Genomic DNA, 22401 nt, shown 5'->3' on the forward strand with positions numbered 1-22401 from the left:
GAGATGCTAGGTAAGCAAAAATGAAAGGGATAAAAGGAATGGGTTACACACTCTCCAGAGAGAACACATGTTGAATATTCTAGAAACTGTAATGGAAACACCCTTCTATATTAACCTGAATGGTGACTTCATGGGTGTACACGCATGCAAAAATTCACTCAGCTACACTTAAAGTTCTGTGCATTTTGCTTTGATATCATCCACACCTTCACTGAAAACCAAAACTGAACAACCACCAGCCACAGGCTTCTCTGTTTGCTAGCTTTTATTGAAGGGTCCCACATCCTCACGGGACCCGAGCCAAACCAGAAACCAGACAGGTTTCCCCAAATATAGCAGGAGGCCTGGAAGGGGGAGGGGAATGACTTATGATCCCGCCACACCTCCCTGGAAACAGAAACCCACCACAGACAGACAGACAGACAGGGGCCAGGACGGGGAGACCTCACTTCCCTCTAGGTTCTCTCCTTCTGCCCCAACTTGAAAAGAAAGTCAAACACTGACTACGCAGCACCCCAGCCCCCCACCCACCCTAGCAGCGTTTGTGGGACCTCCCCTGCAAGGGCGGCCCCGAGGCAGCTTCGCATCGCTCTCCTTCACTTTGGTTCGCTCCTGGCAGCTCCGTGCCCTTGTCCTTCCTCAGCCTCCGGCCCAGTCACCCCTACGTCTTCTATCACCTACTCAGACCTTCTCTCTCTCTTTCTCTCTTTTCTAGGGCCTCCCTGCCTCTGGGGAAGCAGTGTTCCTCCCAGCGAGGGGCCCCGCCAGGCCCTCTCTGCCCAGGATGCGGGGCTCACACGGCTGCCCCACTCTCCTTGAGGTCAGGGGCTGAGCGCTGCCGTCTCATTCTCGGGGGTGTAGTGTACGGGGGGTAGCGGGGCCCTGGGGGCCGCTGGGCTGGGTATGGCTGGGGCTGCTGGGGATAATAGTTGTGCTTTTTGGGCTGGAAGTGCTGGGGTTCGGGCTGCGCGGAACCCCCTCCCCGGGACCGGCCCCCTCCGTCCAGGGAGTTCCTGCGGGGACGGTGGGACCTGCGGGGACTTGGGGGCCTTCGCACAGGGGTGGCCGGAGGTGGGGTGAGCTCCTCAGGGGGCTGGGGTGGTGCTGGGGACTCCCCGGCCCCTGCTCCCGGCCAGGACTCACGGTGCTGGGGGTTGCTCTTGAAGGGGAAGCGCAGTTTGCAGTCATGAGGGGGCACAAAGCGGGCGGGGGGTCTGCGCAGCCCCCCGCCCCGGCCCCCGGAGCCCTGCAGTCCCTGCAGCCGCAGCTGCTCCTGCTTGAGCCAGCGGAGGCGGCCCCGACGAAAGGCAGGGTCCTCCTCCATCAGCCTTGATACCCGCTCCCAGCTCGACAGGGGTGGCGAGGAGGGCCGGGCAGGGGGCGCTCGGTCACTGGGGGCTTCCTCCTCTGCTGCCTCAGACCCTTGGGGCTGGGCCCACGTGGTCTCACCAGCTTCTTCATTCTCATCCTCGTGATCCTAGGAGGGGTGAGAGGAGAGGGGGGATGTGAGGAGAGTGGCCTTCTGAAGACATACCGGTTCAGGAGGACATGTGGGAAGGCCCTGGAGCGGGTGGATGTCCAGGGTTCTGAGAGGGGCCTGGGGCTGAGGAAGCTGGAGGGACACTGGTTTAGGAGCCCAGACCCAGAGCCGGGTGGTCAGACCCAGTCCAGGTCGGCCACCTCCGAGCTGTGGATCTGAGTCATTGGCTTGTAACCTCTATGCCTCTGTCCTCACATGCGACATGACGTCAACAATGACAGTACCTATGACTCGGGGCTGCTGTAAAACTACATGGGAAATTCCACGAGCCTCACCTAGCGGGCACTCAGCAAATATTGCTGAATAAATGACATGCCCTGGGGATACAGCAGTCAGTATCGGAAGAAAAATACCTGCCATCATTTCAGTGGACTGACACAACTGACAAATAAATGAGACAAATATATAGCACGGTACGTGTGCTATACTTCCATAAAAAGCTGAACGTATGTATTCAAGTTATTTAATATATATTACTTATATCATATAGTGTAGAGAGTACCTACCATGTTGTAGATTTTATATAAATACAAAAATATATATTCACATGGAAAAGACCAGAACAAGGAGAGGGGACAGGAGGCCAGGGTGGGAGTAGTGGCAATGAAAGAACAGGAAGAGGTTCACTGAAACGTTATCATTTTAATGAATACCTCCTGAAGGAAGTGAGGGGTGAGCTATACGGTCTCAGTGAGGAAGGGCGTTCTCGGCAGAGGGAACAGCAGATGCAAAGGCTTTGAGGAGTTCAAGGAACAGTAAGGACCCAAGGGTTTGGAGAGGGGAGAGTGAGGAGACAGGGGTAAGGGTTGCATGTGGAGTTGTAAGCCTTCAACAAGCATGACTGTCGTCATGACCAGCTGCCTGTCATCCCCCTTCAGCAGGCAAGTGGAAACACAGCCGAAATTCTGTCTGTTGTGAGTAACCCCTATAGCTAGCATGATGCCCGGCACACCATAAACACTCAACTCTTGTTGACTGAACACATGCAAAACTGGGGTAGGTGGTAACACTATGGCTTACGGGGCCACTGTGAAGATTTACACGGTGACACAGGGGAAGTGCTCAGTACAGCAGCCACCGGAGTCGAGGGTCACCCAGGAGAGGGGTGCTTCTAAGAGTGAACAGTATGTGAACCCCCACTGAGTGGTAACGTAAGGGATTGTACCCTTTATATCAGTGGTTCTCAAAGTCTACTGCACTTCAGAACTACCCGGGCACTTGTTATAAATAAAGATTCATTTCTAACGCCCAAAGATGCTGCTTCAGTGGGTCTGGGGCAAAACCCAGGAATCTGCATTTTCAGTTAGGGCCCTGGTGGTTGTGAAGCAGGTGATTCACAAACTATGGTGAGAAGAGCTATGTTAAACATCAATAAGATTCTTTTAAAGGCAGAGGAGAAAGGAGGTTGGACTCTGCAGTGGGAGGTTCTGGTTCTTACAGGGGAAGACAGCGGGCAGGGAGGACAGCGGGGAGAGGCTGGGCAGGCCTGTCCTACCTGTGTCAGGGGGATGACCCTCTCCATGCGAAGCATGCGGTCCCGCAGGGCCTGCAGCTCGCGGTCCTTGGTGCTGTTCTGCAGCTTCACCTCCTGCAGGATCCCCGTCAGCTTGTCAATGTGAGCGCGCAGGTCCTCCACCTCTGCGCCACGGGCTCCCTCCTCACTGCCGCCGCCTCCACCTCCGCCACCTTCTTCCTCGCCCACCGTGTCCCAGACGTCCCGGGCCACGGCCCTCCAGGCGTCCCCAGGCCCCTCAGGCTTGCCGTACGTGCGACAGAGCTCCCGCATCTTGAGGGCAGCCAGGGCCTCGATCTCAGCTCGCCCGTGGCGGAAGTCAGCCAGGGCCACCTCATAGCAGATCTCCTTCACAGCCTGCATCTTCAGGTCGGCCATGGTGGCCCAGCGGGGGTCTTTGCCCTGCAGCCGCCTCCGCTGGGGGATCTGGTACACCCTGCGGGGGGCCCTGCGCTTGCCGCTGCTGGGTAGGCCACAGCGCTTGACGATGGTCTGGACCGTGGTGGGGGGCAGCTGCTCACGCAGAGATGAGATGAGCCGCCAGCTCTCTTCACAGGAGCGCTTGTCGGAGTCATCCCCACTGTCAGAATCCGCATACTAGGGCCAGAGAGAAGGGAGACAGGTGGGGAGACAGCTAAGGACACCTCAGGGCCATGCATCCCAACAACACAGAAACACGGTGGTTAGAACTGTGCAGTGTGGGGCACAGGGCTTGATCTCTGCTTGTCTGCACAGCAGAGGTGATGATAGCACCTCTCCACAGGTACTTGGAGTGTGTGGTATGGTGGCTGGCACAGAGGAATTGAGTATAGCTAATAAGCTGCAGCCATGCCAAGTGTGGGTTTCATGTATGTATCACTCAGGACGAGATTGAAGATTTAAAAGTAAAGTCCAAGGGACTTTCTTGTTGCTCCAGTGGTTAAGAATCCTCCTTGCAATGCAGGGGACACAGTTCCACCCTTGGTTGGGGAACTAAGATCCCACGTGCCATGGGTCAACTAAGCCCATTCGCCACAACTAGAGAACCTGTGCACTGCATCAGAAGATCCCACGTGACACACCTAAGACCCAGTGCAGCCAAATAAATACATATTTTAAAAAGTAAAAATAAAAGCAAGTCTACTCAAAGAACAATCTTAAATAAGTAACAGCTCGTGGGTGCATGCTCAGTCGCGTCACTCATGTCCGACTTTGTGCAGCCCCATGGACTGCAGCCCGCTGGCTCCTCCGTCCACAAGATTTTCCCGGCAACAATACCGGAGTGGGCTGTCAAGATCCTCTAGAGATCATCCCTACCCAGGGATCAAACCTGAGGCTTCTGAGTTTCCTGCACTACAGACGGATTCTTTACCACTGAGCCACCAGGGAAGTGACAGCACAGGTGGTAAAAATCATACAAGAGGCCCAGGATCAGCAAGAGTCCGGGAAGCCCCAGTCGCCTGGGAGAAACTCTCGCTCCTGGGATGTATGGGTTCTTCCCTGGGTTACATTTCTCTTCTGTCTCCTCCTAGACACCACCTCTATCCGCCAGCCCAGAGCCACTCCCTATTGTGACTCAGTGGGAGTCAGGCTGAAGTGCTGCCAGCCCACCTCCCACCCGCCTGTCTGCACTCCACGCCCCACAACCCTCGCCTTCCCGACACGCCCCTGCCAGCCCCTCACCAGCCGCTGCTGCTCCAGAAGAAGGTCAGCCTCTTCCTTTTCCTTTCTGTACTGGTTCTCCAGATCCTGAAGCCTGGAGTTGGGTGGGAGGGGAGGCAAAGCTGTGAGGTTCCCAAGCCACCTCAATGGGGCATCTAACAACCAGTAGATGCTGGGGGATGGGGGCCTGGGAGGAATGGCCAGGAGGGCCTGGTGCCTGATCACCCTCCCCACGCACCTCTTCTCCATCTCCAGCTTGATGTCGATGCCTTGCTGCTCCAGCAGTTCCTTCTGGGCAAAGTTCCAGTCAACAGGCTCGGAGGGCGGTCCTGGGGGTGGAGGGATCCCTCGCTCCCGCTCCAGCCGTGCCTGCTCCGGGTGATTGAAGCGGAACACGTGGTTCTTGCCCATCACAATCCTATTCCCTGGAGGAGGAAGGATGGAGATGTGGGCTCACTCCCCAGAGCAGGACCCCTTCCTCATGCCCTAGGTGTAAGGGGCCTTGCCCACCAATTGAAGGAGCCCACACACCATCTCTCCCTTCACCCCAAGTCCAGGGCGATCAGAGCCAAGGCTCCCCCAGTTGACCCTGGGAACTACCCTGTCCCTCAGAGTCACAGGAAGTCAGGAACTGGGCATCCTCTTCCTGTTGCCCTGAGGCAGCAAGACAAACCAAACCCTGGCTCCTCTCCCCTTCCCAGTCGATCTTCATATCCCACACTGTCTCCTATTTATCTCTGAGTCCTGCCCAGGATTCACCCACGAAGCTCTTCCTTGCACAGCCAGGCCCCTCACTACACCCTCCTCTACCTGACTTCAGCACCACGGGCTCAGTCACAAGTTTCCCATTGACATAGGTCTCAGCTCCTTCACAGGGCTCCAGGGTGACCACCACTGAGGCAAGGAGAGAGAAGAAGGAGGGATCAGGCTCCAAGGGAAGAGGGGTAAGGTCACAGATTCCCACCCTGCATTCCCCCCCAAAACACACATGCACCCCAGTTCCACCCTCCAGTACCTGTTAGGGGTGCCATGGCCCCTCTGGTGGCAGGCAGCATGGGAAAGGAAGAGCAGAAGGAGGGTTAGAGCCCCAGCTGCAGCTCCCACGAGCCTCGGCGGTGGTGGGGGTGGGGGGTGCTGCCTGTTCACCCTCCACCAGCCTCTCCAGCAGTGGCTTAACAAGCCTGGAACTCTCAGAGGATGTGGTCTCTCAGGTCCAACTGGTCGGTGGGCCCTGTCTGTCATTCCTGCCATCCAGACGACAACTCACTCCCTCCTTCCCAAACAACACTGTGCCTAGCCAGGTCTGGATTCCTCCAGTAGGCTCCTAGCCCCACTTCTGTCTGAAGCAGCTTGCAAACTGCTACCTGACTAATCCTCTCAAGCCACAGTCCACAGATCCCTATCTTCATGGGATGAGATTAAAGTCAACCCAAGCCACAGTCTATCAAGGTACTCCTTGTACAAATCACAGAACCTTCCTCTTGTGGAACACAAAGATGCCTGAGGCAGCTCCCTGTCCTCAAGGACAAGTGCCCCATGGTCAGGGGCCCCTGAATTTCCAAGGTCCTGAATTTCTGTGACTCCTTAGTGAGGGACACTGAGCAGTCACCCAGTCTCTCAGAGCTCTACAATGGGGTAACAAAGTCTTTCCGTACAGAGTGGCTGAAAGGCTCAAACACAGTGATGCACGAAAATGAGTTACTTATGTTACAAGGAATAGAGAAACCAGAACAAATGGTAACGTAAAGCAAAGATGAGCCTATGGGTACTGTGGGAGAACAAAAATAGCACAGAGGAACTTGGCTTACGGGCAGAGGACTGGAAACGATCATGGCAAAGTGCTAACTTTTGAGTTGATGCTCGAAGGGAAACTCAGATCAAGGGGCAGAAATGATGGAGAAGATGGCAGACAGATGGAATAAAACATAATTTGTGTCCAAGCCCAGTAATGGAAGGTGGTGGCAGAGGAGACGATGAGATGACTGTAAGGCCATGAGCTGGCTATTTTGCCCTTATTTCCCACCACACCCCAAATTCATCCATCCATTCCACAAATATACTGGGCCCCTATAATACACCAGGCACTATTTTAGGTCCTGGAAATACAGGAGATAAAAAACATAATTGCTTCTCATACAGACATCACTTCTACTTGGTAACACGATAAACAAGTAACTGAGCAAATAATCTAAAGTCAGGGTTGGGCGGTGATAGTTGTAATGGAAGGAAATGGGGCCAGGAGAGAACCCAGGTGAACCCGCAGAGATCTGAACTGAGGCAGCCAGGACTCACAACTCTGGCCCTACAGCCAGCCATGCTGCATCCCAACCCAGTTCTCCTGCTAGCTGTGTGTGACATGCTCAGTTGTGTCTGACTCTTTTGCAACACTGTGTGCTACAGCCCACCAGGCTCCTCTGTGGTGGAATTCTCCAGGTAAGAATACTGGAGTGGGTTGCTAGTTCCTCCTCCAGGGCATCTTCCCGACGCAGGGACTGAACCTGGGTCTCCTGCACTGCAGGACATTCTTTACCATCTGAGCCACCAGGGAAGCTAGCTGTGTGGTCTCAGGCAAGTTCCCCAACCCCAGGAACCTCAGCTCCCTCACCTGTGAGCTGTATGAAAAAATACAAGTACACGGTAAAAAGTAGTAACTATTCTTCCATGTTCATGACTGCATCCCTGCGGCCTGCTCTTCTCAGCCTGTCTTTGGTCTTAAGTCTGCTGTTAAGAGCAAAGGCCCAAACAGACTAACCCTTTACACAGCCCTCATCTTTGGGGAGGGCTTCCCAGGTGGCTCAGTGGTAAAGAATCTGCCTGCCAAGCAGGAGACTCACATTTGATCCCTGGGTTGGGAAGGTCCCCTCGAGAAGGAAATGGCCACCCACTCCAGTATTCTGCCCTGGGAAATCCCTGCGTGGACAGAGGAGCCTGGTGGCCTAAAGTCCATGGTGTCGCGAAGAGTCGGACATGACCGAGCAACTAAACAATGTCTTTAGGGCATAGAACAGCTGCTGTTCTCACTGTGATGTAACCAATGTGTGCCTGTCTTCTTCCCACACACACTCTGAGCTCCCCCTCAAGGGTGGGTTGGCTCCAAGGGCCTTCTGTGGTTTCAGTATCACCCCAGAACACAGCTTGAGGGAACCACAGAACAGGAACTCGGCACTCACTCACTGGGCTGAACTGATTTAACAGTTCATAGCTCGCAATGCCGGAAGCGTGTGCCGCCACTGGGGACCCGAACCAGGCGATAATCCACTGACCCTGAACTGGAATGGAAGCTCACCTGGCAGCTGTTCAATCTGAGCTGCAGGCCGTGAGAATGCGTCTTTTCTTATTTTAAAACACATTCTGATGTGTCCATCTCCCATACCCCCACCCTACCCGCCATCCCCCACGCCTCGCTGAGGCACACAGCACCAGCTCGAGGTGACAGACAGCTCAGGTGTGACACAGCATGGACACCAAGGACTCAGGTGTGACACGGCCAGCCTCCCTGCCCAACTCGCTTCCCAGAGTTCCACTTCACTCGGACCCTGCTACTGCTCTAAGTCGCTTCAGTCGTGTCAGACTCTGTGCGACCCCATAGATGGTGGCCCACTAGGCTCCCCCATCCCTAGGATTCTCAAGGCAATCACACTGGAATGGGTTGTCATTTCCTTCTCCAATGCATGAAAGTGAAAAGTGAAAGTGAAGTCGCTCAGTCGTGTCCGACCCTCAGCGATCCCATGGACTGCAGCCTTCCAGGCTCCTCCGTCCATGGGATTTTCCAGGCAAGAGTACTAGAGTGGGGTGCCACTGCCTTCTCCGTCACTTGGGCCCAGTTGAATACAAATCAGTCCATTTAAAAAAAAAAAAATGACTGAACCAGAACAAAACGTGACCTCAGAACACACCCTAAGTGGTACTTCACCACAAGCGTTGTGGTACTACCTGTCAGACACACTGCTACCTGAGGGCTCGTGATTCCTACAAGCTTTTGCTGCTGTGGCCAGAAACAGCTAAAAACCTCTGAAAGTTTTACAGCCAAAAGGATACACATGTCAACTAACTGCCTAGAACATTTGCATTCATAGCTGGACAGGTAAGTAGGTTTTCAGAGATAAATTCAGATTTCCCACTGAAAAAGTACAGGTTTTCATAAAAAATGACCAAGGTGCTATTTGAGACTAAAAAATCAAGCAAGAGGGCTGGATCTCCTCTTCCCCAAAATCCTACCCTCTGGACCCACAGTCTCTTGTTTCTGCCTTGGGGACCTTCACCACCCCTGCCCCTTGTAAACACTCTGCACCCTGAGGGTGGGTGCAGACAGCAGGGCCCCCATGGCTGACAAGGAGCTCGAAGCCCCTCTCAGGGTGGACACATCCCTCGCACACAGCCACACTCCCAGAGCCCGACCCAGGCCTCTGCATTCAGCATGAGGGAGCATGTTCTCTCCTTGTCTGGCCACTCCACTCTCACCCCCTCAGCCATTACCTTCTCCGTCTGACTGAGGGATGCTCCGGAACAGGCAATGTTGCTCCCGGATGAACTGCCCCGTCAGCTTGATGTCCACATCGACCTGGCCGACCCTGGGGAAGCAACGACCGACATTTTCTGAGCATGTGCCAGTCATACATATGCCAAGCCCCTTCTGAACCAAAATATTCATCTGACTCAATCAACCAAGTATAATTATTCCCATTTCGCAGAAGAGGAAGCTGAGGCTCAGAGAGATAAGTAACTTGCCCAAAGTCAGGCAGGCTGGCAGTGGTGAAACTGGGGTGTGAGCTCAGATCTGCCTGGCTCCAAGCCCGCATCTGTTATGTACTGTTATGTAGCAAAGAGGGAAGGGAACCTGCAGTGGGGTGGATGCTCTCAGTCTCAGTTCCCATATCCTTCCCATGATGATCACCAAGGACAGCTGAACAGCCTGTGGTGGAAGAGGAAGGAACACTCCCACCCACTTACCTCCAGGAGGTAAGACAGGAGGCTCTGAGACCTGGGGGTTCATTAGCATTAGCCAGTGAAGCCACCTGCCATGTGGGCACTGTCCCTCAACAGCGTGGGGCCAGGGTCATGTTTCCCTTCACTCCCCCGACCCCAAGGGAAGGTTCCACTAACTGATGCCCAGGCGATGGTGCTGCAGAACCAGCACGTGGTGGTCAAGTTCCACCCGCTCTCTGCCCCAGGAGATCAGGACCCAGTCACACCAGCGCTGGGCTCGTTTGGTCCCAGGAGGCGTGTCACCCCCACCAAAGGTAGGCTCAGCTGGTTCTCAGGAAGCCCAGAGAGCTAGCAGGGCTGCAGAAGAGCTGACCTGAGACCCAGAAGGTCCCCATGAGGTCACTAGGAAAGGCAGCTCCCTCTACAACCAACCTCCAAAAAGAGAGACCATCCCACAGGCCCAGAGCAAAGGCTACCTGGTGACGCCATCTTTGATGTGGTAGAGCAGACACTCGGACATCAGGGGGTCTTCATTCAGGTTCACCAGGTGCGGAGTCTGAGGGGGAGGGGGCAGCAGTCAGCAGAGGGCCGTCAGGAGGGAGGGAAGGCATTCTGGCAAACATCTCTGCAGGTGAGCTCTCCCAGCTCCTGCTGCCACTTATCTGACCCACCCAACCCTCTCCTCACACACAAGACACCCCCACCCTTCTAGCTGCTTCCCAGGCCCCACCAGTCTTCCTGCAGGAAACCTTGGCAGCTACCTGCCCTTGCCCTGCTTTCCCTCTGGCCCCAGGCTCATCATTTCTTCCTTCAAAATACATCTTGCCACTTGTGGGGGTGGGAGGGGAGGTAACCAGAGAGGACTGCTCAGACCTCTCCTGCCCACACCTCAACTCCACCTAACTCAAGTCTGCTTTTGCAGCCTGTACCTCTGGGCCTCCTCCACGGCTGGGCCCAGCTCACTTAGCCCAAGCCCCTTTCCAGGGCGTCCTCTCCCCTTCCGAGCTCCCACCCACTGGACTCTGAGCCCTCACTCCTGAAGCAGAGCTCCTACATCCCTGGCTGTCCTCCTACCTGGAACAGCCCCCCTCCCCGCCCTACCCCCACCTGTCAAAATCATTCATTTCCCGTCACTCTTGGTCTGTCTCAAATGCCACCTCTTCCACGAAGCTTTCCTAAGCCTTCCACCTGAACATAAGATCCCCTGCCTGTTCTCCAAGGAGTTACTGTGGCTCTAGGTGCAAGACCCTACTGAGGCGCCAGGCAGGACACAGAGATGAGCCAAACCCAAATGTTGCTGTCCCATCAGTCAGGAAATCAGAGTCAACAAGGGGAGATAAGACTGGGCGTGGAAACACCATCACAGGTGAGAAATGCACGTCTCACAGTAGACTTTCTGAACTTCTCATGCCCTCAATTAGCTCATTCATTCATTTATCCCATTGTATCCTGGAAGGGGCTTATACACAAAGATGAGTACAGTGAAGACCAATGGGAGCTCAGGCGAGTCAGGGGAACTTCATGGAAAAGGCAGTATGGGACCTGGTCTCTGTCGATGAGGAGGACGTGAACATGCAGAAGGAGGGGTCTGAACAAAGGCAGGGAAGCCAGAAAGCACAGGGTACGGGGGAAACGCCCAGCAGTCAAGGCCCCATGTTTCTCTGGGAGTTCCCCTGAACAGGAAGCCCAGGGCCATGTCCATAGTGGGTGTGATTAGTATCTATGTCCGATCCTCCACCAGGCTCCTCAACAATCATTCTCCAACACCTGCTCTTCTCCAGAAGGACGGTCCCATCCCTCTCAACCCTGCAGTGTCGGGCCTGCCTGGGAACGGCAAACACTGACGGGCCCTAGAAGCAGAAAGCAATCTGTCCCCTGGGAGAGGAGACACGATTTAGGACAGTGCTTTTCAATCTCTGTTCAGCCCAGGAACCCTTTGTTCACATGAAACCTTACCAAGAGGCCTAACACATCAAGCAGATAAGCAGAGAGCTGCTCAGGTCGAAGTGGGGGTGGGGGACGCACAGTTCTGTCCTGCTCCCCACTCCCCCTATTTTGGCCCCGTGAAGGAAGCTCCCAGCCAGGTTTGAAGATGATCAACTTAAGAAAACCTTAGGCCTGGGGCAAGGTCCCAGAATGAGGGGGCTTTCCCGAAGGTTCCTGGCTCTCCCCAGGACAAACTGGAGCTTTGGCCCCAAAGACCGAATTCTTCACTGGACTTTTCCTAGGCTGGAGTCACCCCCACTAAACCTGTTTCTCCTGTGAGTCTAACAGCTTTTTCTCTGAAATCCACATGACTTTTAAACCCATGAGAAAGGGTTCATCTTCACCATCAGGAGAAAATGGAAAAGTTACCTCCTCTAAAACACCTTTTTTTTTTTTAACCAATCAGATTGGCAAAGATGAAAAAGGTGAAGAGGATAAATGAACATGAGTTCTAAGATATGTTGTTCTGGGAGTCTAAGTGGGCGTGGTTAATAATCTCTGGAGGCAAAACAGATCAAAATCTGACTGTTGGACCCCAAATCTCCACTTCTAGGAATTCGTTCTACAGACCACAAACTATTTTTAAGCCTATCTTCTATAAAATTGTTCATAGTATCAGAGAATGGGAAATGACCTAAATGTCCATCAGTAGGAAGCTGGTTAAAAAAAAAAAAAATCATTTGATGTCTATACAATAGAATATCCTGACACTGTGGGGAAGAAAAAAACAACAGCAGACAGAACTATGATGCATTGTTATATGAAAAAAATAACATGTCAGGTATGGAACCAGTGCTACTGCAAAGAGAGAAGTGTGCCTGAGTATGTGGCTGGTTTTCTCTCACACACGCCTGCAGGCGTGGAGATGACCTCTAGAACACAGCGGAAGCCGCTAACAGGACTCGCCTCTGGGAGGGCAAGCTGAGGGTGGGAAGGAAGGTTTCCTTTTCACTCCATACAACTCACCGCATGTGAATGCCACCTTTACAAGAACAAAACAAAAGCCCCTCCCATTGGTCCCAGGCTTGAGCAGGTGGCATCCTGAGCTGTGAGAACCCTGTCAGTCTGTCCATGCCTCCCGACCTCTCCCCAGCCCTGCAGCTGAGGCAGAAGGTCCAGAGGTACCCGGCACCGCGAGGTGATGGATGGGCAAGCCACCCTGAGAGCCTCTTTCCAGACCCTCCTCCCAGATGTAGGCCTCCTGGGGACCCCACAACCCCAGGTACCTAGCCCCAGACCTGACCCCTCAGCCCTGTCGGCCCCCCTCCATCACCCACAGGCAGCTCTCTCGCTCCCCAGGCTGAGCCTCAGGCAAACCCCTCTGTTTGGATCCCGGTTCAGGGGTCCCTGCTTGCTCAGTCTCCCAGATGCCTTGTCCACCTGAAATTCAGAGGGGTCTCCTTCCAACAATCCACCGCCTGGAAAGGGTGTGTCACTCTTAGGGCCCGGTCCCATTATGCTTGGTACCAAGGCCCAGACAGGCATGACTCCCTTCTAGCGCTAGGACTGGAAGTTCCTGCTCTGCTCACTGGCCCCGGTACAGCTGTGCTGGCCCCAGTCCACTCTGGTTGGTGGGTCCTTGTGCTGTGCTGGTTGTTACAGGTTCTGAATATCATTTCTCCCTCCTCCAACTGAGCCTCATCATTCCTGCCCTGCTTCCTTCCTTCTTTTCTCACCACAGAGACTTTCTGAGCTCTAACTACACCACCGGCATATGCCAGGCCCCACTGGCGACAAGATTCCACATTTGCTCAGCCCCATGTTTTCCCTGCTCCCACCACCCCATCCATCTTTCAGGCTACACTTTCCAAACCACCTTCTCCAGGAAACCAGTTTCCACAAGTCTCCAGGCTGCACTGATACATCCATCTTTAAACCTTTTGCTGCCTTTCCAATCAACATCTTACAATTTAGTGCTCATTCTTCCTCTATTCCTTTACAGTCTTGTCTTCCCAAGCTAACTTTTCAAAACTTTCATTTTTTAGGTATGGGGTTTTGTTTGTTGAGTAGGTATCACACGCACAGGGTTGTTGTTATTTAGTCACTAAGTCATATCTGACTCTTTTCAATCCCATGACGGTAGCCCACCATACTCCTCTGTCCATGGGATTTCCCAAGCCAGAATCCTGGAGTGGGCTGCCATTTCCTACTCCAGGGGATCTTCCCGACTCAGGGATTGAACCTGCATCTCCTGTATTGCAGGCGGATTCTTTTTCACTGAGCCACCAAAAGTAGATCACATGCACAGAGTATAAAATCCAAATAATACAGAAGAGCACATTGTGGAAAAGTCACTTTCCCAATCAACCTATATTCTCCCCAGCCTCTCCCTTCCTAGGATAACCACCATAACCAGTTTCTTATGAATCCAGAAACACACGCTATGCGTGAACTCACACACATGTGTGGGCTTCTGTCTGTCAATACCTAGTTCTTCCCTGGCATCCTTCTGTGGTCCCTAGATGGATGGACAGGGACAGCCTGATAACACAGACAGCAGGTGGCAGGAGTAGGAACAGAGAAGATGGAGGGCCAATTCAGAGACGTCAGAAAGCAGAGTTAGAACTCACTACCCTGCCACCCCAACCCTCTTCTCTCAGCACCCAGAGTCTCCCAGGCCTCCTCATTCAGCCCCTCACTCACCTTCTTTGGAGAGAAGACGCCCACGGTTCCCCCGTCTTCCCGGACAGCCACTCCCATCTCAGCCAGCAGTGCTTCTCTGTAGGCACAGGAGAGGCGGATATTGGTCTTGTCCTCAGGACCCACAAACCCGTTCCGGGCAGGGCCCGACCTCCCCTCCCCACCCAGCTCCTTCCGGGGCTCCAGCTGTGGGCCCCACCCCCACACCTCTCCATCCTCAAGGCCTCCGTCTTACGGAGTTTCTCCTCCCAGGTTTCATTCAGCTCAGCGATAATCTTCTCTGTCTCCTGCGGGCACAAACAGGCAGGGATCAGGACAGTCTGGGACAAGCCCTCCCAGGGGGCCATGCTACTCCAAGGATGCCTTCTTCCTCTTGGACCTTGGCTTTGGAGAAAAAACTCCCAGTGGCCCCCAGGCCCCGCCCATTCTCTGCTCCAGCATCCCACCTGCAGTCTCTCCATGGCCTCCTCAGGCCCAATCTGGGGCTCAGCATTAGGGGAGAATGAGGGCTCAAGCTCCCCATTGTGAGCTGCGGGGGATGAGGGCGAAGCTGGGGCAGAGGGTGACGACAGAGCCGGCAAAGCACCTTCGGGACTCCCCTCGTCCACCTTCCGGCCTAGGAAGGAGAAAGAAGTAAAAGGAGGCTAAGGAAAGATGCATCTGACAAGAGACAGAGATCTCACACCAGACCAACCTGTAAGGACTACAGAAGACATATGGTCCACTCCCACCAAGTGGAAAGCCTTCCTACTACAGCCTTGACAAATGGACACTGAGTCTCTGCTTGTTCCCCTCCAGTGATGGAGAGCTCAATAGTAAACAAGGCAGCCAGTTCCTTCTACTGTTAGTTGACATGCACTATCAGAAAGTGCTTTGCTGTGTTGAGCTGAAATTTGAAATGTACCCGTTTCTAGTGCTGCCTTCTGGGATGAGAGGGACTACATTTTTTTTTTCTTGTGCAAGACTACCCTTCAAATGTGCAGAGGCCAACATCGCATCTACCGTCTCTTCCCAAGAATGCTTATTTTCCCCATCATGCCCCTGAGCACCCTGACTCCTCAAAGGGATGGACCCCACGACTGAATGCAAAACCCACACTGGACACAGTTAACATGGATCACAGATTCTCTAATACAGATGCCATTTTGGGGTAGAGAGGCCAAGCCTCACACTTCAGAAACTACTCCAAGTTGACCGTAATTAAGTTTACGATCAATTTAATTCCCAATGTTTCACAAGAATTCCTGTCAAAGCAGATGCCCAGCAGTCTATTCTTAATGACTTACAGTGTAAGTCACAAATGCATGACTGGCTATTTATTCCTGCTCCTATTATTTCAGTAGTTCCAGGAGCCTGTCAAGGTCCCTCTGAATCCTGCCTGCCCCTCCTTGGGAGGACCTGTCCCTCCCAGCTGTCACATCTGAAGGCATGATCTGTCACCTCTCCATATCTGCAGCTAAGTCATGGGGCACATACGGGCTTTTCTGGGTAGTGGTCCCTCCCTGGCTCCAGGCCTGGACAAAGGCAAATCAGGAGGGATGAGGTGGGCCCAGGGGCCTCCCGAGCCACTCCTCCCAGAGGCCCACCTCCCAGGGCCGAGGCGGAGAGCCCTTGAGCCATGAGCAGCTCCCGCAGCCGGGCCACCTCTTCCTGCAGCTCCCGGATTAGCCGGGCGTTAGGGTCCTCATTGATGACGGCGTTGCAGCGGATCTGCTTGGTGCGGTCAGCATACCTGGGTGAGGAGGGAGGAGCGGGACCAGTGAGGGCCAGACACAGGCGACCTTGGTCTGCTGCCTGATGCCCTCTCTCCCTTCCACGTTTCCTCACAGTGGGGTAGAGTTGAAGGTCAGCCCTCTCTCATGCACAGGCTCCTGAGGCTCCTGGCACTTCTCATGTCCCACCCCAGCCCTGCCAGAGCCCCACCTGAGGGTGCTAAGAGTCTCTTCATAATTGATGTCTGCGGGGCTCAGGGCTGCAATCATTGCTGTGCGGGAATTCCCACCTGTGAATGGAGAGCAAGGGAAAGCTTAAGCCGGGCGGAGTTCTAAGAAAAGTCAGACTGGGTCTCAGGGGCAGGGGGGCCTCACTACCCAGGCAGGGGTCTGAGAGGGTCACTGTTCAAGGTAAGGTGAAGCTAAGAGTTGAAGCTGATCATGAAACTGACGGTCAGAAGAAGTGGGGACATCAGACATCTGTGGGATGGTCAGAGGTCAGGGAGAGGAGGATGAAGTCAGAGGCGGCTGTGGGGTCTGAGGGTTCACAGGGAGTCCCAGGTCAGTGAGGCCCGTGGCTTGGCAAGGAGGGTACGACCTTGATCTCAGAATGAGGACACTGTCTAAAGGATGCCCCGGGCTCAGGCGGGGAGTCAGGGGACAACTGAAGGACTTGAGGTCCCAGGGACGGCAGTGGGTCTGGTCAGATGCATCAACAGGGGTTAGCAGGACTGGTGGCAGGGTCGGCAGAGAAAGACAGAGAGAGAGAGGAGGAGTCCCTCACCCAGATTCTCCTTGAGCAGCCAGGTAAGCACAGAGTCCCTGTAAGGGATAAAATCTGACTTCCGCTTCTTTGATTGCTGAAGGACGGAAGGAGGAAAGGGGGTCAGGGTGACCACCTGCTTTGTTCACTTTCCCAGAGCCCCTTCTCCTCCCACGCCCAGCTCTCACCATGTCCGCAAGGGCCGAGATCACCTTCCCCAGAGTAGTTAGGGACTTGTTGATGTTGGCGCCTTCCTGGTGAGAGGAACGTGGGGAATGAGGCCCTCTTCTCTCACTCCGATTCCCTTCGCCCCTCCTCCCCACAGCCAGAGCCCCACGTTACAAGCAGAAACCACCGCCCTCAGCGCCCAACATGGCCCTGTCCGTCCCTCCCAAGCACCTCACCTTTAGGCGCATGCCCCGGGCCCCTGAGGAGTCGGCCCGCTCGCTGCCAGCAAGGTCCACCAAACTGATCTTACTGACCTGGTCAGAGGAAGGAAGCAGGAGGTGACTGGGCAGTTAGTGGGGAATAGAGAAAGCCAGGAATGGGGGAGGGAGAGGGAATAGGTAAGAAGACAGTGAGGGCTTAGTTACTTGTCCATTTGTTCATTTATTTGTTTACGATGTTCACATGCCCTCTGTGTGCCAGGACAAGGCACAGTGGGCTCCAAGCTCTGCCCTGATGAATCTAGCAAGAAGGACAAACACTCAAACAGGAGACTACATCCCACTGATCTGATGGAGGAAGCACAGGACAGGGGCCATGGGAGCCCAGAGGTGGCCCTCGACCAAGCCTGGGCAGGGAGGGAGGACACAGGGCCCACTGATCTCATCTCTGTCTCTGTGACCAGGCGGGAGGGGGCCCTACCTTCTCTGAGTCCAGTCCAGTGAGCTGGTCGTGACAGCGCTGCGTGAAGACAATGGTGAAGACAGCGTGGGAACGGCTGCTGGTCTCATTCATGTTGGTGGCAGCCACGGTCCTGGGTAGGGGAGGGAGTGATCAGTGGGTCCTGCCCCACACCTTCCTAACCCCGGCTCCCTTACCCCTGCACCCCGTCAGCCCGCCTCACCGCGCCTTATTGCCACAGTCCATGAGGTCAGCAATGTCAGCGTAGGAGGTCACAGCCAGTTTAGACAGGTCCTGCACGTAGGGGCCCAGGATGGGGTGCTCTCGGACCCGCAGAGAGCCCCGACTCTTGGGGTTCAAGAGGTCTCGTACCCTCTCGCAGTAGATCTCCATGTAGCTCACCTGAGTCAGAGGAGCAAACTAAACACCACAAAGCTAACAACCATACCCAGTGTAAAACTTACTGTGGACTCCCACTGGATACAACACAGGTAACACTGAGCGTTTACTATGTTTACCCTGCATTGCTAAGCATTTTACAAGCACAAGCTCACCCGATCCTCCCAATAACCCTAGGAGGGGACCCCTGATCATTATCATTTTAGACAAACATCCTCAGGAGCCAAAAGAGAAATTGTTTGACCAAAGCCGGCAGAGCCTAGAATAGATCCCAGGCTGCCTGACTCCAAAGATGCCCTTGGTCTTAATCACCCTGCTCACCTCCTCCCTACGCAGGGGACACTGTGTACCACCTCCAGCCCCCTCCCAAGACCCGGGCTTACCTCCACAGAATAGGATAGCTCAGCGCTCTGGTTCTTACTAACACGAGAGAAGAGGTCCTCACAGAGCTGGAGGGGGACACAGAGAGGCACAGAGATGCTGCTGTTTACGGCACACCTGCGAAGCCCAGCACCAGCCAGGCCAGGTCTCAGGTGACCCTGTTTAACCCTTACCACAGCCCCAAGGAAGGGATGGGATCATTTGCATTTTACAGAAGGGAGAGTCACCTCTGAGAGGTTGGCTTGCCCAGGATCTCAGGCTAGTATTCAGTGAGCCAAAATGCAAACCCAGAGCCCATGTGCAAGGCCACAGTGCTGCAGTCAGGAAGAATATGGGTCAATTCTCAGCTATCCACAGCTGATTTTTCCTATGGTCAATGCCTTGACTACACCAGTCTACAGCAGAACTACACTCGCAAGTAATTCCGAGACAAGGTAAGATGGCAGAAACTGGTAGAAGCAAGCTTCAGACTCAGGGCTCTCTGCCACCAAAGCAGTGGCTCTTCTCACTGAGCCCTCTTGGCCCTAATGTCCAGGCTGTGGCCAACCTCAATCCCCATCACCTTCCCTATTTCTGAGGACCTCAGAGAGCCGTCACCCTGAGACCCGGACCTTCCTCCCCTAGAGGCAGCTGAAGATGCTCCTGCCTCGGCCTCCCTGCCAGGCCCCGTGAGTACCTGGGGCACGATGCCCTGCTGCCCCGGCTCCTGCCGCCCCATCATGGTGTAGGACTTCCCAGCCCCCGTCTGCCCATAGGCAAAGATGCACACATTGTAGCCTTCAAAGGCATGCAGCAGCATCTCCTCTCCAATGTCCCGATACACCTGCTGCTGAGATGCAAACTGGGGGTCCTCCGCCTAGGTCAAAGGGGGCAAGAGAGACAGCAGGAACCCTACATGACTCTGTCCTTGGTATCCAGGTGCCCAAAGGTCCTGTGTGCTCCCTACCCCCATCACGGTCCTGATTATCCCAGAAGATCCCATCTGGTCTCCTGCTGGTCCTCATTACCCTGGGGACTCTGCCTCCCCCTCCCAGTCCAAGTCACAGGCACAGGGTCCTACCTACCCCCACCCACAGGTGCTGGTCCTCCCAACCCATCCCCTGGAGGTCCAATTGCCTAGCAATGCCCCCTTCCCCAGGACCTAAAGCCCCTGTCCCTCATTGCTTAGCTCTTCCCCCAGCCCAGCAACCTCACCGAAGTGTGTGACCAGTAGGAGTAATCGAAAGTGAAGCTTTTGGGGGCATCCTTGCTCTGTTTGGGATTGATGATGGCTGAGAGCAAAGGAAGTAAGGCCAAAGTCAGGTACTCCCAACCTCTGCCCACTGCCCACAAACCCCTAGAATCCAGGTATCCCATTCTCCACCTCTATCCTAATTCATCTCTCCCCTTTAACACTCCCCACCCCCTCCAGGCACCAAAGCTAATTTTGGCTTCCCAGGACCCGCCCCCCCTCCCGGCTGCCTCCCTGGATTGGGCAATGGAGGGCTTCAGGCCAACATTCCCCCTCCCAGGGACTGGGAGCATGGAAAGGCCAGCCCCTGTCCTTACAACTAGCACCTGCTCTGTGCCCAGCACAGCCCTCCTCCCGGTTCGGCCCAGCAGGCCTGGCCGGTATAGTGGGCCTAGCCTGCCCTGCCTGTGCCCAGCCGGGCCCTTGGGACTCACTCACAGGTGGTGCTGCCCTGCATGCTGACCACACACTTGGCATCCTGGCTGGTCTCACGGGCATTAAAGGGCCGAACTCTCACTGCCACTTTCACTGAGGCGCCAGCCATGGCTCCAGTACGCCCACCCTCCTCAGCTGGAGAACAGAGACAGAAGAGGTGTCAGAGTGGCTGGGGGACCCTGATGTCACCTCCCAGCTTCTCTCAGGAACCAGCCTCTCCACCCCGTCCCGTCCCCGGCTATCCAGCCCCTGAAAGACCTAGTTTGTGTTCCCCTGGCCTTCCTCCCCAATGTCACTCTCCTTGGGGACTCCCGGAGGTGCGCCTGCCTCTCTCCCCAGCCATATCCCAGCTCAGAAGGACCTGGGTTGTCACCCCAGAGTTACCTGGCGTCCTGGCCCCAGACCAGGGGAGCTGTATCAGTTCTGGCTGCCACCGGCCCTCGTAGGAGGAGCCCCATCCTACACTGGGGGCCTGGCCGCGCCAGCTGGGGCTGTGGGGAAAACCCTGGTTGTGGGGGAAGAGTGGTTAGGAGGCACCAATGGCTCCAGAGGTGTGTCTGGGCTGCCAGGGTTGGAGGGCAAGGGGTAGGGGGTAATATCACAAAAAGTGAGGCCGGCTGTCCCTCTGGAGTGGCCAAATGCAATGTGAATCCAAGGGCAGGGATGGTGATATTTTTATTCCTCGTCACTCACAAGTGTACTGGACGTTCAGATAGAGAAGAGAGAAAGAGGCTGGACAGAGGACAATTGAGACACATGGTCAGAGACACTGAGGCCGGTGGGAAGCAGGGGCAGAAAGTCCCCGACACCACGACACCAAGAAAACCAGAGCGACCAAGACTGAGATTATGCTACAAGGGAAATAATGGAAGAAATGGAAATGAAGACCTCGAGGACAGCAAACACAGAAATGTTCAACAGGCAGTACTAAAGCACAAACTGGAAGCCCAGAAATGAGATGAGAGAAAATCCCAAACATAAGACCTGCCCTAAAATTCCCCAACAGGGTCAGTCAGGGAGAAGTAGAAACCAGTTCCCACCTAAGGTCCATGACCTGCACACAGAGGGAAGGACTGCTGATGGTCAAAGTCCAATGGCTGGAGGTCCAGCCCAGAACTGGGCTCCATAGGGCCTGCCTGTAAGCCCCAAACCCCTTGCCCAGCCCCCAGCACTTCCTCCTTAGGATCCAGGACAATGGGCAGGAGAGGGTGGGGTTATCCTGTAACCATCCTACCATCCCCCAGGGTCCTCTGTTAAGGATCCAGAATACCTGTGTTTAGGGGAAGTAGGGTACCCCTGAAAAGGGAGAGAAGGGAAAGGAAGCAGGCAGGTCCCAGCTCCAGCCTGGGGCTAGAGCGATGGCGTCCACTGTCCTGGGGAAGGTGCCAGGCTGGAGCCCAGGAATGTGGGTGATCTGGTGCCCACACCCAGGGAGGAGAAGCTGAGCAGCCCACACCCACGGACAACAGGGTGGAGGGTTGTGAATACAGATCAGGGATGCTGGGTCCCCCTTCTGTGGCCCTCGAAGGGCCTCAAACCCCTGTCCTGCTGGGCCGCACCTCACCAGCCTTTCTGGCCAGGGCATGGGAGGGGTGAGAGGGCTGGTCTGTCCAGGACAGGAAGGGAGTAGCTGAAACCACAGAGGCTGTCTAGGGGAAGAACAGCCCTGACCCCCAGACCCTGACTAGGGGACGGAAGGGACACACTGTGGTGACGCCCTGACAGCTTCTGGGACTGGGAATGGGGTGGCACTGCTGGGGGCCTGTGGCGTAAAGGACTCAGAGAGAGGTACAGGGGTCGGCCGGTGCACTGTATAGGGGCCCGGGGGTACCGGGAGAAGCCGCGGCTGGAGTGAGGCCGACTGACCCCAAAGAGGTCCTCGGGCCACCTGCACCTTGCCCGCCCCGCAGTTTTCACACAGGCCCCCGGCTCGGCCTTTCTGGGCGGCCATGCGGATCCTGTCCTCCAGACCAGCCAACCGACGGCCGGCCCGGGCCTGGCACCTCTCTGCGCCTCCGCGGGACAAACAGCACATGATCCCGGCTCCCGCGGCCAGCCGGCCCCCACCGAGTGGTGCAAACCGGGACCCCGGCTCCCCGCCCCCCTGCCCGGCACATTCCTCCGCGGGCGTCCCCTCCCTCACCCCCCCGCTTCCCCAGCTCTCACCTCGTCGCCGCGGGGCTCCCGGAGCGGCTGGGCAGAGTGCAAAGGGACAAACTTTCCGGGAAGCGTGAGACGGGAGCGGGGGCGATCCGGGGCCGGTTCGGGGCTGCCCCCGCCCCTCGCCGGGTCCCCGGGCGGCGGGCGGCGGACTCGCGCCCCGGGGGCGGCAGCAGTAGCGGCGCCAGCGGCCGGCGCCCGCCCGGGCAGCGCGAGCTGGGGCGGGAG

General features: G+C 55.4%; 1 protein-coding gene across 3 annotated transcripts; it reads right to left on the minus strand.

Moving 5' to 3' along the window:
• Positions 1 to 247: 247 nt before the first annotated feature.
• Positions 248 to 22396, minus strand: KIF1C (kinesin family member 1C). 3 transcript variants are annotated; one of them, XM_024980041.2, is made up of 23 exons: positions 22180 to 22396; positions 20398 to 20518; positions 20017 to 20148; positions 19542 to 19618; positions 19024 to 19203; positions 18350 to 18415; positions 17791 to 17969; positions 17589 to 17700; positions 17126 to 17203; positions 16910 to 16975; positions 16743 to 16818; positions 16170 to 16248; positions 15833 to 15978; positions 14693 to 14862; positions 14454 to 14533; positions 14250 to 14325; positions 10097 to 10176; positions 9171 to 9265; positions 5505 to 5588; positions 4933 to 5119; positions 4716 to 4788; positions 3036 to 3650; positions 248 to 1477 (listed from the first exon to the last, which is right to left on the minus strand). In XM_024980041.2, exons 3-23 carry the CDS (start codon positions 20120 to 20122, stop codon positions 794 to 796), a joined length of 3309 nt encoding a protein of 1102 aa, XP_024835809.1. In that variant the 5' UTR covers positions 20123 to 20148; positions 20398 to 20518; positions 22180 to 22396; the 3' UTR covers positions 248 to 793. The 3 variants fall into 3 exon arrangements, with proteins under 3 accessions (XP_024835809.1, XP_024835810.1, NP_001192731.3); XM_024980042.2 differs by lacking the exon at positions 20398 to 20518 and having other exon boundaries at positions 22180 to 22288; NM_001205802.3 differs by lacking the exons at positions 20398 to 20518; positions 22180 to 22396 and having other exon boundaries at positions 20017 to 20122.
• Positions 22397 to 22401: the final 5 nt, after the last annotated feature.

Source organism: Bos taurus, chromosome 19 (assembly GCF_002263795.3).
Source record: "Bos taurus isolate L1 Dominette 01449 registration number 42190680 breed Hereford chromosome 19, ARS-UCD2.0, whole genome shotgun sequence".
In the NCBI taxonomy this organism is placed as follows: domain Eukaryota; kingdom Metazoa; phylum Chordata; class Mammalia; order Artiodactyla; family Bovidae; genus Bos; species Bos taurus.